The sequence below is a fragment of the Zea mays genome, chromosome 8, assembly GCF_902167145.1.
Source record: "Zea mays cultivar B73 chromosome 8, Zm-B73-REFERENCE-NAM-5.0, whole genome shotgun sequence".
In the NCBI taxonomy this organism is placed as follows: Eukaryota; Viridiplantae; Streptophyta; class Magnoliopsida; order Poales; family Poaceae; genus Zea; species Zea mays.
The window spans coordinates 83,352,831-83,367,815 of NC_050103.1; the positions used below are offsets into that span (position 1 = coordinate 83,352,831).

The following is a 14,985-nucleotide window of genomic DNA, read 5'->3' on the forward strand; positions in this document are numbered from 1 at the left end:
TGAACAGAGGCGGAGTCGGCTCGAAAATGAAACCTGGTCGGCCGGAGCCTAGCCGGGTTGTCCGTTAGCGGGACCGATGTCGGAGTTGATCGGCCGAGGCCTCGGACCGGGCTGGCGCCCTTGGGAGATGGATTGGCCGAGGCCCCGGGGGTAACCGGCCGAGCCGCCTGCTCGGGCCGGATTCCCGGAGGAGTCCCTGGCAGCGATTGCCCGAGCGTGGTGATGACGTCGTCCTTCGGAGCAGAGAACCTCGGACCGCGTCGCCGTCCGAGGCTAAGTCGGGCCTCGCCGGAGGTGTCGTCGATGCCGAGGGTGTTGCTGCCCTCTTCCATCGTCAAGACCCGAGCCTGCAGGGTCAGAGTGTCTTGTAGCGTGTGCCTTCTGCAGCCGCCGAGGCCAGGACACACACCCTCGCTGCATTGTAAAGCTGCGTCTCCTTTCCTCTTGTTTCGAGTATCTGGACTTTTCGTCGATAACAGGGATGTTTGTGCGAGCGAGAGTGGCTTCTCACGGAAGGTGATGAGTGAGGTATCCGTATCCCAGAGGCGTGGGAGTCCCTCGGCTCGGTCGGCCTAGCCGCTTACGCGTACTTTCACCCGTCCATGAGGCCCTGTCACCGACTCGGTCGAGAAGGCTCAAAGGATCGCTTCGGCAGAAGGGCTTCCGAACGTAAAGACTTGTTCGATCCGCGGAGCCACTTTATCCGAACGCGAGTTACTTATCGCAGAAGGTGATGAGTGAGGTATCCGTATCCCGGAGGCGTAGGAGTCCCTCGGCTCGGTCAGCCTTGGCTGCTTACGTGTACTCCGTCGTTTCCAGGACCCACTTTTCGAAGTAGTCAAAAAGCACGGAAGATATTCTGGTGAAAGAGATCATTTTTCGAGGAAAATTTCGACGCAGAGGGGGTTTCCCCCCTTTTTTGTCGCCGTCCGAGGCTAAGTCGGGCCTCGCCGGAGGTGTCGTCGATGCCGAGGGTGTTGCTGCCCTCTTCCATCGTCAAGACCCGAGCCTGCAGGGTCAGAGTGTCTTGTAGCGTGTGCCTTCTGCAGCCGCCGAGGCCAGGACACACACCCTCACTGCATTGTAAAGCTGCGTCTCCTTTCCTCTTGTTTCGAGTATCTGGACTTTTTGTCGGTAACAGGGATGTTTGTGAGAGCGAGAGTGGCTTCTCACTGAAGGTGATGAGTGAGGTATCCGTATCCCAGAGGTGTGGGAGTCCCTCGGCTCGGTCGGCCTTGCCGCTTACGCGTACTTTCACCCGTCCATGAGGCCATGTCACCAACTCGGTCGAGAAGGCTCGAAGGATCGCTTCGGCAGAAGGGCTTCCGAACGTAAAGACTTGTTCGATCCGCGGAGCCACTTTATCCGAACGCGAGTTACTTATCGCAGAAGGTGATGAGTGAGGTATCTGTATCCCGGAGGCGTAGGAGTCCCTCGGCTCGGTCAGCCTTGGCTGCTTACGTGTACTCCATCGTTTCCAGGACCCACTTTTCGAAGTAGTCAAAAAGCACGGAAGATATTCTGGTGAAAGAGATCTTTTTTCGAGGAAAATTTCGACGCAGAGGGGGTTTCCCCCCTTTTTAGCCCCCGAGGGAGGGTCGGGCTTTGCCGAGGCGAGGCCGACCCTTCCTTATTGACTAAACTTTGCGTGGGTGCGAGGTATATGCACAACTTGAAAACATCTTAAGGGTAAAAGCGACGTAGCTGTTGGATGTTCCAAGCGTTGCCGTAGACCTCGCCTTGGCTATTGGCCAGCTTGTACGTTCCGGGCTTCAGAACTTTGGCGATGACAGGCGGCCTTTCCCGGGGGGGCGTGAGCTTGTGCCTCCCTCGGGCGTCTTGCCACAGCCGAAGCACCAGGTCGCCCACCTGGAGGTCTCGGGGTCGGACCCCTCGGGCGTGGTATCGTCGCAGGGACTACTGATACCGCGCCGAGTGTAGTAAGGCTCTGACCCGAGCCTCTTCCAGCTGGTCCAGCGAGTCTTCTCGCCTAGCTTGGTTGCTTTGATCGTCGTAGGCCCTCGTCCTCGGGGAGTCGTATTCCAGGTCAGTGGGCAAGACGGCCTCGGCCCTGTAGACCAGGAAGAACGGCGTGAAACCCGTGGCCCGACTCGGCGTTGTCCTCAGGCTCCAGACCATCGAGGGGAGTTCCTTCATCCATCGCTTGCCGAACTTGTTGAGGTCGTTGTAAATCCGAGGCTTGAGCCCCTGTAGAATCATGCCGTTGGCACACTCTACTTGCCCATTCGACATGGGATGAGCTACGGCGGCCCAGTCCACCCGGATGTGGTGATCCTCGCAAAAATCCAAGAATTTTTTGCCGGTGAACTGGGTGCCGTTGTCGGTGATGATGGAGTTCGGGACCCCGAAGCGATGGATGATGTTGGTGAAGAACGCCACCGCCTGCTCGGACCTGATGCTGTTCAGGGGTCGGACCTCGATCCACTTGGAGAATTTGTCGACGGCGACCAGCAGGTGCGTGTAGCCCCCGGGCGCCTTCTGCAAGGGACCGACGAGGTCCAGTCCCCACACAGCAAAGGGCCAGGTGATGGGTATCGTCTGCAGAGCCTGAGCGGGCAGGTGGGTCTGCTTCGCATAGAATTGACACCCTCCACAGGTGCGGACAATTCTAGTGGCGTCGGCCACCGCCGTTGGCCAGTAGAAGCCTTGCCGGAAAGCGTTCCCGACGAGGGCTCGAGGCGCTGCATGATGGCCGCAAGCCCCCGAGTGTATCTCTTGCAGAAGTTCCTGACCTTCGGTGATAGAGATGCATCGCTGGAGGATGCCCGAGGGACTGCGGTGGTAGAGCTCCTTCTCATCGCCCAGCAAGACGAACGACTTGGCGCGTCGCGCTACCCGCCGAGCCTCGGCTTGGTCGAGGGGTAGCTCTCCTTGGCGGAGATATTGCAGGTACGGGGTTTGCCAGTCTCTGTCAGGCGTGGCCCCGCTTGCTCCTCCTCGATGCGCAGCGCCTCGCCCTCGGGGGCCGAGGGTACCTCGGGCTGAACCGAGGACGCCTCGGGCTGGGCCGAGGGTACCTCGGGCTGGACCGAGGGTGCCTCGGGCTCGGGCGTGTCGTTGATCTTGACGGAGGTTGGTGCAGATCCCGGGAGAAGACGTCCGGGGGAACCGTCGTTCGCCCCGAGGCTATTTTTGCTAGCTCGTCCGCAGTCTCGTTGTAGCGCCGAGCGATGTGGTTAAGTTCGAGCCCGTAGAACTTGTCTTCCAGGCGCCGAACCTCATCGCAGTAGGCCTCCATCTTCGGGTCACGGTAGTGGGAGTTCTTCATGACTTGGTCGATGACGAGCTGCGAGTCGCCGCGAGCGTCGAGGCGTCGGACCCCTAGCTCGATGGCGATTCGCAATCCATTGATCAGAGCTTCGTACTCAGCCACATTGTTGGACGCCGGGAAATGGAGGCGTAGCACGTAGCGTAGGTGTTTCCCGAGGGGCGAGATGAAGAACAGGCCCGCGCCGGCTCCCGTCTTCATTAGCGACCCGTCGAAAAACATGGTCCAGAGCTCCGGTTGGATCGGAGCCGTCGGTAGCTGGGTGTCGACCCATTCGGCTACGAAGTCCGCCAAGACCTGGGACTTGATGGCCTTCCGAGGCGCGAACGAGATGGTCTCGCCCATGATTTCCACCGCCCACTTCGCAATCCTGCCCGAGGCCTCTCGGCACTGGATGATCTCCCCCAGGGGGAAGGATGACACCACAGTTACCGGGTGAGACTCGAAGTAGTGTCGCAACTTCCGCCTCGTCAGGATCACTGCATACAGTAGCTTCTGAACTTGTGGGTAGCAGATCTTGGTTTCGGACGGTACCTCGCTGACGAAGTAAACTGGCCTCTGAACGGGCAATGCATGCCCCTCTTCTTGCCTCTCGACCACAATCGCGGCGCTAACCACCTGAGTGGTCGCGGCGACGTAGACCAAGAGGGCTTCTCCATCAGCTGGCGGTACCAAGATAGGCGCCTTTGTAAGAAGCGCCTTCAGGTTCCCGAGAGCTTCCTCGGCCTCGGGTGTCCAAGTGAAGCACTCGGCCTTCCTTAAGAGGCGGTACAGAGGCAGACCTCTTTCGCCGAGGCGTGAGATGAACCGGCTCAGGGCCGCGAGACATCCCATGACCCTCTGTACGCCTTTTAAGTCCTTGATGGGCCCCATGTTAGTGATGGCTACGATCTTCTCTGGGTTGGCTTCGATGCCCCGCTCGGAGACGATGAACCCCAAGAGCATGCCTCGGGGCACCCCGAAGACACACTTCTCGGGATTGAGCTTGACGCCTTTTGCCTTGAGACACCGGAATGTCACTTCAAGGTCAGAGAGGAGGTTGGAAGCCTTCCTCGTCTTGACTACGATGTCATCGACGTAGGCCTCCAGGTGTCGGCGTTTCGAGACCGGGGGTCCCTAAGCCGACGAGTGAGTGTGCCGCGTGCCCCAGCCCAGATGGGTCGAGCGCGTGGGCGAGCGCGAAGGGGGGAAAGGAGCGAGGAGGCCGGAGTCCGGCGAGAGAGAGGTGGGAATCTCGCGGCCTTCGTGTTCGTCCCGCGCCCAGGTCGGGTGCGCTTGCAGTAGGGGGTTACAAGCGTCCACGCGGGTGAGGGAAGCGAGCGGCCCCAAGAGAGCGCCTGTCCCCGTCCTCGTCCCCGCGTGGCCAACCTTCTCTAAGAAGGCCCTGGTCCTTCCTTTTATAGGCGTAAGGAGAGGATCCAGGTGTACAACGGGGGTGTAGCAGAGTGCTACGTGTCTAGCGGGGGGAGAGCTAGTGCCCTAAGTACATGCCAATGTGACAGCCGGAGAGATCTTGGCACCCTGCTGGCGTGATGTCGTGGCTGTCGGAGGAGCGACGGAGCCTGGCGGAGGGACAGCTGTTGGAACGGTTGTGTCCTTGCTGACGTCGCCCTGCTTCCGTAAGAGAGCTGAGAGCCGCCGTCATCACGGGGCTAGCGGGGCGCCATCATTGCCTATCTGGCGGAGCTAGCCAGATGGGACACCGGTCTTGTTCTCTGTGGCCCGAGTCGGCTCGGGGTAGGGTGATGATGGCGCTTCCTGTCGACGTGGCTGGCCTGTGCCCTAGGTTGGGCGACGTGGAGGCTCCTCCGAAGCTGGGGTCGAGTCTATCTTCCATGGCCGAGGCCGAGTCCGAGCCCCTGGGTCGGGCGAGGCGGAGGTCGTCAGCAGAGGCCGAGTCCGAGCCCCTGGGTCGGGCGAGGCGGAGGTCGTCAGCAGAGGCCGAGTCCGAGCCCCTGGGTCGGGCGAGGCGGAGGTCGTCCGCAGAGGCCGAGTCCGAGCCCCTGGGGTCGGGCGAAGCGGAGTTCGTCGTCTTCCGGGGCCTTAGCCCGAGTCCGAGCCCTGGGTCGGGCGAAGCGGAGTTCGTCGTCTTCCGGGGCTTAGCCCGAGTCCGAGCCCTGGGTCGGGCGGAGCGGAGTTCGTCGTCTTCCGGGGCCTTAGCCCGAGTCCGAGCCCTGGGTCGGGCGAAGCGGAGTTCGTCGTCTTCTGGGGCTTAGCCCGAGTTCGAGCCCTGGGTCGGGCGGAGCGGAGTTCGCCGTCTTCCGGGGCTTAGCCCGAGTCCGAGCCCTGGGTCGGGCGGAGCGGAATTCGCCGTCTTCCGGGGCTTAGCCCGAGTCCGAGCCCTGGGTCGGGCGGAGCGGAGTTCGCCGTCTTCCGGGGCTTAGCCCGAGTCCGAGCACTGGGTCGGGCGGAGCGGAGTTCGCCGTCTTCCGGGGCTTAGCCCGAGTCCGAGCCCTGGGTCGGGCGGAGCGGAGTTCGCCGTCTTCCGGGGTTTAGCCCGAGTCCGAGCCCTGGGTCGGGCGGAGCGGAATTCGTCGTCTTCCGGGGCTTAGCCCGAGTCCGAGCCCTGGGTCGGGCGGAGCGGAGTTCGCCGTCTTCCGGGGCTTAGCCCGAGTCCGAGCCCTGGGTCGGGCGGAGCGGAGTTCGCCGTCTTCCGGGGCTTAGCCCGAGTCCGAGCCCTGGGTCCGGCGGAGCTTCCTATGGTGCCTTTGGCAGGGCCTGGCTTCCTTTGCGTTAAATGCTCCTGCGACTTGGCCAGTCGGTGCGGCGATTCAGTCAGGGTTGCTTCTTAGCGAAGGCAAGGCCTCGAGCAAGCCGGAGATGTGTCCGCCGTTGAAGGGGGGCCTCGGGCGAGACGGAAACCCCTTCGGGGTCGGCTGCCCTTGCCCGAGGCTAGGCTCGGGCGAGGCGTGATCGAGTCGCTCGTATGGACTGATCCCTGACTTAATCGCACCCATCAGGCCTCTGCAGCTTTATGCTGATGGGGGTTACCAGCTGAGAATTAGGCGTCTTGAGGGTACCCCTAATTATGGTCCCCGACAATATTGTCAGAGAGAATTTGAAAACGGCACAGTCGAGACAGAAAAGCTATGCTGACAATAGAAGAAGAGAGTTGATGTTTAAAGTTGGAGACTTCGTATACCTTAAGGTTTCACCAATGAGAGGAATGAAAAGATTTAAGGTTAACGGTAACTATCTCCCCGCTACATTGGCCCATTCAAAATTTTGGAAAGAAAAGGTGAAGTAGCATATCAGTTGGAACCACCTGATAGTTTATTCGACGTGCATGACGAATTTCATGTGTCACAACTTAAGAAATGCTTAAGAGTGACTGAGGAACAGTTACCTATGGAAGAACTCAACGTTAATGAGGATTTGACCTATTCGGAGTATGCTATCAGAATTTTGGAGACATCTCATAGAATTACTCGGAGTAAGATTATCAATATGTGCAAAATTTAGTGGAGACATCACTCTGAAGATAAGGCAACTTGGGAAAGAGAAGGTGAACTTAGAGCAGAATTTCCCCAACTATTTTCAGAAATCCCATAATCTCGAGGACGAGATTCTTTTTAGAGGGTAGGTTTTGTAACACCTCAAATCCGTCAATTAAAACAATCTAATTGAATTCACTTTCATTAGAGAAAAAATATTTTTTTAGAATAATTAAAGTAGTGATGTAAAAAGGTTTAACAAATTTTGGTGAATGTTTGATTTCATTCATTATTGTAGCATGATTTTTTTGGTTGAAGGAGTTGAGGAATTTGTCTTTTTATTCTTTGTGTGTGAAGTCTAATTTATTAAAATAATAATTTTGTGAAATTTTCAAGGATTGGATAATTTAAATCATAGAATATTATTTATTATGATATCTTTGGAATATATATATATATATATATATCTATTTATAATATATATATATATATATATATTATATGTGAATTTGAAGAAGAAGAAAAAACAAAAGAAAAAAGAGAAACGGACGCTCGGCCAGAAGCCAGGCCGATTCATTCTCACGTCTCTTTTTCTTTCTTTCTTGTGCATAGGACAGGTGGGTCCCACATGGTATTTCTCTCTCTCGACTCTTTCTTCTCCCTACGGGTTGCTTGCCAGCCGAGCCAATGCAGTCATGCCTGTCGTTCGTTCTCCCCACGACTGCTCGCGTCTCTGCCACCGCGCCCAGTCCTGCCTGCTTGCCGTTGCTCTCAGCCTCACCCACGTCCGATCTGTTTCCTCCATCTCGCGTCCGTTTCTTCTTGCGATCAATGCAGCCGCCATTAATGGCCGGAAACGGAAGCTTCAATGCGTTCAATCAGCCGCCGCAACTTAATTCTCCCCTATGTGATTCTCTCCTTTTCCCAGCTATAAAGCGTGCTCGCCAGCCCTCATTTCCAAAGCCTCAACGCTCAATCTCTGCTCTCCTCCTCGCACACGCTTGCACAGCCTCTGTCAACGCTGTTCTGTACACTGCCGCTGCTCGCCGGTGCCGAGTTTCTTCGCCGACGCGCTGCCGCGATGCCACTCGAAGTTGTCGCCGTTTGGACGTCGCTGTAATTCGTCCAGGATTCCTCTACTGCACGCCTAGAACCTCGCCTCTCGACCACCTCCCATCGTGCTTGCCCCAGTTCTGCTGTTGCCGCATCCTGAGGTAGGGTGGACTTCACTGTTGCAGATTAGCTACTGTTAAAAATGTGCTAGTCCCTGGATGATTTTTGGATTAGAATTGAAGTGCTTTGGAGTACAAATACTAGCAATTTTATGATTAGTTCCATATTTTTGTTTTTGTTGTTTTGTGATCAATTATTGTTTACACTATTCTTCATATTTTCGTAATTTGAATTTGGGTTATAAATACTTAAACGTAGTTTTACTAAACAAGAAACCAAAAGAAATGTACCTTGCGTAGAGTTTTCCAGAAATGAAGAAAATACACAACTGTTGCTCATGTTGTTTTAATTAAAATTTATAGATTATATATTTTTCTTAAGAGATATGGATCATGTAGAATCTAATAGGAATAGAGCTAATATTTTCTATTTCTTTTTTTGTATAAAAACATATTTATATCTATACCTTATTTTTTGGTAAATAAATGATAATGATAGATTTATACAACTTTTAGGAAACCTAATTGTAATTCTTCAGGAAAGTTAAATTGGTAAATATAAAGTTTCTTTTAGCATATAAATAATATAGTTGTGACCATGCACACCATAATCTAACTAGTAGAGTTAAATAAATAGTTTGATTTAGTTCTATTAATACTAAGGTTATGTGACTCCTAAGTCACATTGTAACGACTAGTATAATTTCCTTTTAGAAAGGAGTAAAACTGAATTGTGACTCGTGTTTTATGGTGGAATTAATTAGTTAGTAATTAATCTGGTTCCATAGAATTTGGTTTAGCACTACATCCATAATAATATAACAATTTATATAGTACACATTTCCATAGTCAAATTCGCAATATATATCCCTTTAGTAAAATATCCAAACAAAACAATTAGTATGTTATGTCGTAGAAATTGAGATGATCGTTGACATGTTTTAGTTTACATTATAGTTATAAATCAAGTTTTGTTTTTGAATGTTTTGCTTTTATTATGAATTGTGTAATGCATGTTTTATTGTTTATTGGATGGTGTATGTTTATTTATTGGTGTATGCTTTCTTTTTGTATGTGCGGTAGGTGCGTGTACCTATTAGAGGCTGATTGTGTGATAGAGGATCCAAATTCCTTTGAGGAAGACCCACATGACCATTTCGAGCAAGGCAAGTAGATTCTCCATCTACATTTCTATTTGTACCCAAGTAATGCATATAATAATGTTTACTTTTCGGATATTTGCATAATTTGATGGGATTTGCCTAAATAGGATTCCCTAGAAGTACCAACCATATTCCTTGATTATCTTGGGATAAATGCTATGCTTAGTAATTTTTGCTATTGCTCAACTTGACAATTAAGATGTCACTCTTTTAATGATACTATGTTCCGGAAATGAAGTTTATATTATGATGTTAACCCGATGGTTAAACAAGATCATTTCGTATTAAATGGAACATGGAGTGACCATCCAGGATAACAGTGCAACCACGAGTGCTATAATGGCTCTAGCTTTGGTAATTAGCTCTATAGACTTAGTGCTTAGCAACCGTACCTGAAAGATGGGCAAGAGGGGGCGGCAGTGGTTTGGTGGCAGCTCATGTTAACATGGGGTGGTAGTCTTGGCTAAGTTACCTCGCCCAGAGGGCCATCAATACTGACGTGGAAACCTTAGCGGGTGGCTTTGTACTAAGGATATTTTGTGAAAGCCTCATAGTGGATCCCTAGCCATTCACCTAGGAAGTGTTTACGGGTCCGATCAACCTAGGCTAGATGGTATATACGGCTTGTGGGTAAAGTTGTAACACCTCTGCAGAGTGTAAAACTGATATGTCAGTCGTGCCCACGGTTAAGAGCAACCTAGACCCTCACATGATAATCGAACGTAAAGATGGAAAATAAATTGTGATCCTATGATCCACAAGTGGTTTGCTTAAGTGATTTCACTTAAGTGTTTTGAGATATAATCATGTACTTATGTTTAATTGGGAATTTTGGGATACACTTACAATTAGTAAGTCAGGCGTTGCTAATAAAATATTGATCAACTAAAATGCTTACCGCATATCCATAGTCTACCTTGTTAACTTTGCATTATTCCTCCCACCTGCTAAGCCCCGACCATAAGTGAGCTCACCCCTTGCTAATATTTTGATCAGAGGGTGATGATGAAGACATTTTAGATGACGTTGATGAATATTGAGTCTAACGATGTGTCAGTCAACTTCCTGTGGAAGAGTGTCCATGTTTAATTCCGTCGTACTTTGATAATGATACTTGTTAAGATACTGTGATCTGGATGATGTAATAAAGTTACTCTACTCCCTTTTACGCCTTTATTGCATTGTCTTTTGATATATTACACTTGTGACGTCAATATATGTGTGGAAAATGGATCTTGGCACACCTATGCTATGCATTTGGTTTTGCCCAAAAACCGGGTGTGACAACGAACCACCTTTGTACAAAATTACAATCATGCCCCTCAAGATTTTACATACATCATTTACAAATGACATTAGGTCAACATTGTATTTTCTCCTTTCTTTGCTATGGACGTCTTTCCTTCGTCGTGTGAAAGCCTCTCCGTGCCAAAGCTTGTAGCTTTGAGTTTTATCCTTTCCGACCGTGTGTGCTGAGCGAAGCTTTTTCCCTTGCGCTACTTTGGCTTTTGTCGATAGCTCTTTGGATGAGGCTTAGCTTCGTCTGATGTTAGTTGTGTACCTAAAACACATTTGTTTACTCGGAAACAAAGGTTATTTGAGGACCTTCGGTAAAGGTAGACCACCAACTGTAGCCCCTTGCGGGATGAGTTCGGTCATTCATAACGAGCTTAGATTGCAAATAATATTATTGGGACGCCTTGCGGCGAAGGTCCAAAAAACACCTTCCCGAAGTTCGTTATGAATCGAGAGCACGAGATCACTCTGACTGGTGGGGTTTGGTGCTCAGTGAGTGTAACGGTTAAATTTCGAAAGTTGCCCATATTAAAGGAACAGTACCCGACAACATTTTACTTGGTATATGTTGCTTACACTTGCTACCAAAGCTCTCCACTACTTTTGAACTAGCCTTAGCCAGTTGCAAAGCTCATACTTTTTGCTAGAGATGGCCGAGGAAGAAACTGTCCTAGGGGTGCTCTTGGCACCATCGTCAGATGCGCAAGAGACGAGGGTTGAGAACTTGCCTACAGCAGTAGAAGTTACGGTCTCTCAGGCCGAAGCTAGAGTCGAGGATCCATTTGAGGATACTGATGATATTGATATTGAGGAAGACAACACTACATCCTACGAAGCCAAGTCACGTGAACTACGAAAAATCAAGGATCAGGGAGGACACATTGAGGTACTTAACCGCTTTGGTTATATTGACAATGTTGATTGGGTGCAACTAGGAGGCGATGACTTAGTGCCAAAGTAGAAAGAAGATGAAGTTGTCGTGTTCCAAAGCTTCCTGAAAGTTGGGCTTAGATTTCCTTTGCATAATATGGTAGTTGTTATTTTGAAAAGGTTTAACATATACCTTCACTAGCTTACACCAAATGCCATAGTGTGTTTAGGAATTTTTATTTGTACTGTGCGGAGCCAGGGCGTTGAGCCTGATGCCGATGCTTTGTGCAAAGCCTTCAGCCAAATCCATGGATTACACTTTCAGATGAAGGCAACTAGGGGCCTTCACAACAACTTTGGTTGTTATAACTTTGCTTATCGAAGAGGTGCAATGTTTTTGGCTCTTGCATACCGAAGCAAGTGGCCGAATGAGTGGGCAAGAGAGTGGTTTTACATGAAGAATAATTTGAATGAGTGGGCTGATATAAAAGGAATCATCTAGACTCCTATTGCCACATGCTTCGTATATAAAAAACCAACATGTTATATCAACTTCGAAGCTCAGGTTGCTATAGTTGCTTATAATGTTGTTTGTACACACATTGGGATAAGGGATCTTGTTCAAGAGTTTTTAGCATTTAAAACATGGCCAGTAGGGGCTGAATGGGAGATGTCGAAGATGTTTGAAAAAATGCTTTGGACGCGGAGCCTGGGTTGATTAGACTTTGCTACAAATATAAGTTTGATGATGAGTTTGGGGAACCTATTGACTGATGGTTAGATTATGTTGAGGTGAAATGCAATGAAATACTTGGTAACTATAGCAAACCAGAAGCCAAAGCTCTGCATCGGGCATTTACAGCTCATAAAAGACACCAATGAAACCGTATTTTTGATGCTATTGACTTCTTCTATCCTGACATGAATCAAGATTCATAGAAGAGGAAAAGGAAAGTAACAACGAAGTAGAGCAAAGTTCCAAAGATATAGCCTGGGTTGACACTTCAAGCTTCGAAGGATATTTAGGTACATAGGGTTTTCTAAAATCTATTGTACCACCTATAAACTTGTTGTGCTAATTTCTTGTTATTTTCATCTTTTCAGGATTATGCCCTGTCACACCCGGGTTTCAGGGCACCAAAGCCCGGGAGCGAACATAATCACCAGGTGTGCTGGGACCAAGTCTCACACATATGATGAATCATGGCACAGGATCGAATGTCACATCTTTACTACATAACAAGAGTTCTATACAAAATAAATAAATAATTACATTATAAGGAGACAACGGTCCAGCAACCCAAAGTTGACTGGGAGACGACGGCCTAGACCTCTCACGAACACATCACAGCATCCTCCAAGCGCCTCATCCTGCGGTACCTGTTCTTGACCTGTGGGTGGGTGTGAGACTGCAAGAGTGAGCTCACATACGTTCATAGCTCAACAAGTTGTAGGGAATAATGTGCATGAACTCGCCAAAGGTGGGAGCTCACGTGAAGTGTAAGGCTTACCAAGGAGGATGGTTAGAGCTGAGCATTGCTTTTAAAGTTGGTCAAAATTTTATTAGCAGTTACTAAGTATAAGTAAATACCAACCCAATTAAATAGTAGAACAAAAGTAACAACCTCACCTGCGATGCAATGCATATGACAAATTGAATTTAGTTCCATAATTTAATCATGTGAGTGTCCGAGCTGCTCATGACCGTGAGCACGGCTAGTATACCAGTTTTACACTCTGCAGAGGTTGCGCATCTTTACCCACAAGTCATGTTACCCATCTTCCAAGAGACGGCCAATCCCATACACCTCTACCGAGGAGGCAAGGGAGGGTAACAATACGAGGCCTTTACAAAGTTCCTCTAGCTTCAGAAAACCCGCTACAGTTATAGGAAGCTCCAATGCAGGAATCCCTCGCATGACCGCCATCGCAGCAAAATCATCCCAAGGGCCTCCCTACACTGACCACTCCCTTACTGCCCTTGCCCCTTTCGGGTAAGGTAGTCTTCCACTAGCTTTCCTAGTTAGTTGGCCAAGGGCGTCCCATTAAACCCTTGTGGTAGCACTGTTTTCCCGGGTGGTTCTCCATGTTCCAATTAACATAATGATCTTATCATGAACAATAATTAACAAACTGATAACAAAGTATAATCATGAATAAAATGTATCTCTATACCCAAAACCACATAAAGCAATAGCAGGTACTACCCAAAGATTCAGTGGTGAACAAGGTATAAAGATAGTCAAACTGGGGTAACCTATTGGGTCCCATCAAAATTAATCTATGCAGATCATTATGATTAATCAGAACATGAGTGGGTAAAAAAAAGTGATCAAGGGCACAACTTGCCTGGGACTTGAGATTCTAGGTACCAGGATGATCTTCAGGTGACTCGTGACCTCACGCTAGTCGTAGCAATACAAACAAACAGGGTATAGACAAAATTAACATCACACCAAACATAAGACTAAACTGCATAATAATAATCTATGCGTCGCTACGAGATCGTGGGTTCGAGAATCGCTAAATTCGGAGCTACGCTTAAGAAGTTATAGTTTTCCGAAGATCCACGTGGTTAAGTATATAATAGACTAAGTGCAACATTTTAACCTATATCTCTTGACAAAACAAAGTTACCATATGATAATAAATATTATTGTGAGACTAATACAACTATAATGGATTAAGACGGAGTTATGGATATTGAGTTATGAATTTCTAAAATTATTTAGCACCTAGAATAGATTAATTTAATTGAGCAATTTTAATTCAAGTTTCATGGTTAAACAAAGGTACTAGGGGATAGACAATGTTAAAACAAAATTATTACAACTGAAACGGATTAAAAAGGAGTTAAAATGGAATTTCTATGAATTAAATAAGTTCTGGATATATTTTATACACAAAAACCCTTTTCTAAATTATTTTTCTGAATTCCCTAAGCTTCTGGACTGGGCGCATGAATAAACAAAAGGCCAGGGGCTAGCTTGAAAGGTTTCCCAGACACAGAGAACACCTCGCGAGATGGCAGGTTGATTTGTGAAAAGGGTAGGGGCTCTTTAACACTTTTCACACGACCGAACGGGTACGAAATAGTGTCCCTCGGATTAAATTTCGACGGCTAGATTTTAATGAATCGAGATCTAACTCTACCCGTTCGATCCAATCTACGGCCCAGATTAAATGATCTGGGATTGACGCGTATTCACCAGATCCTGATCCAACGGTGAGGATCGAATCCCGCGAAGGGGTATCCTACTTCTATTCTCAGCCGACCATCACCGATCCGACGGCTAGCCCAGCTTCTTCCTCACGGTGGCCAGGACGGTGGCGCACACGCATCCGCGGCGGCCTCCGAGCAATGGTGGACCACCGATGAGCACCCTCGAGCCGGATTCCGGTGGTAAACACGAGCATAGGAATGCGCAAAACGAAGCGGGTAATCGTGCGAACAAGAGGGTGGGCGACATACCGTGAATCGCAACGCCCACAGCTTCGGCCACGACGCATGGCGACACCGCCGAGGACCCTTTGTTTAGATGAGCAATTAGCCACAACCCCGGTGGTCAATGCTGATCGCCGAGCCCAGGAACAACTCCACCATTCACCCGCGACGCACCACGACCCGATCAGGCGCACTGAACAGCAACGCAAGTGAGTTTCCTGGGCGGTGGTGTTTATCCCAACTTCGCCCGCGGCGGGATCCAGGTTGGGCATGACGCCATGGGCTCGGAGGACGAGGAGGTTGCGGCGCTCGGGCT

General features: G+C 49.5%; 1 protein-coding gene across 1 annotated transcript; it reads left to right on the forward strand.

Annotated features, from left to right (window-relative positions):
- Positions 1-7,348: 7,348 nt before the first annotated feature.
- On the forward strand, positions 7,349-11,298 carry LOC109941809 (uncharacterized). Its single transcript, XM_020543031.2, has 2 exons — positions 7,349-7,937; positions 8,979-11,298. The coding sequence occupies exons 1-2, from the start codon at positions 7,411-7,413 to the stop codon at positions 9,067-9,069; spliced, it is 618 nt and encodes a 205-aa protein (XP_020398620.1). The 5' UTR covers positions 7,349-7,410; the 3' UTR covers positions 9,070-11,298.
- The last annotated feature ends 3,687 nt before the right edge of the window (positions 11,299-14,985 follow it).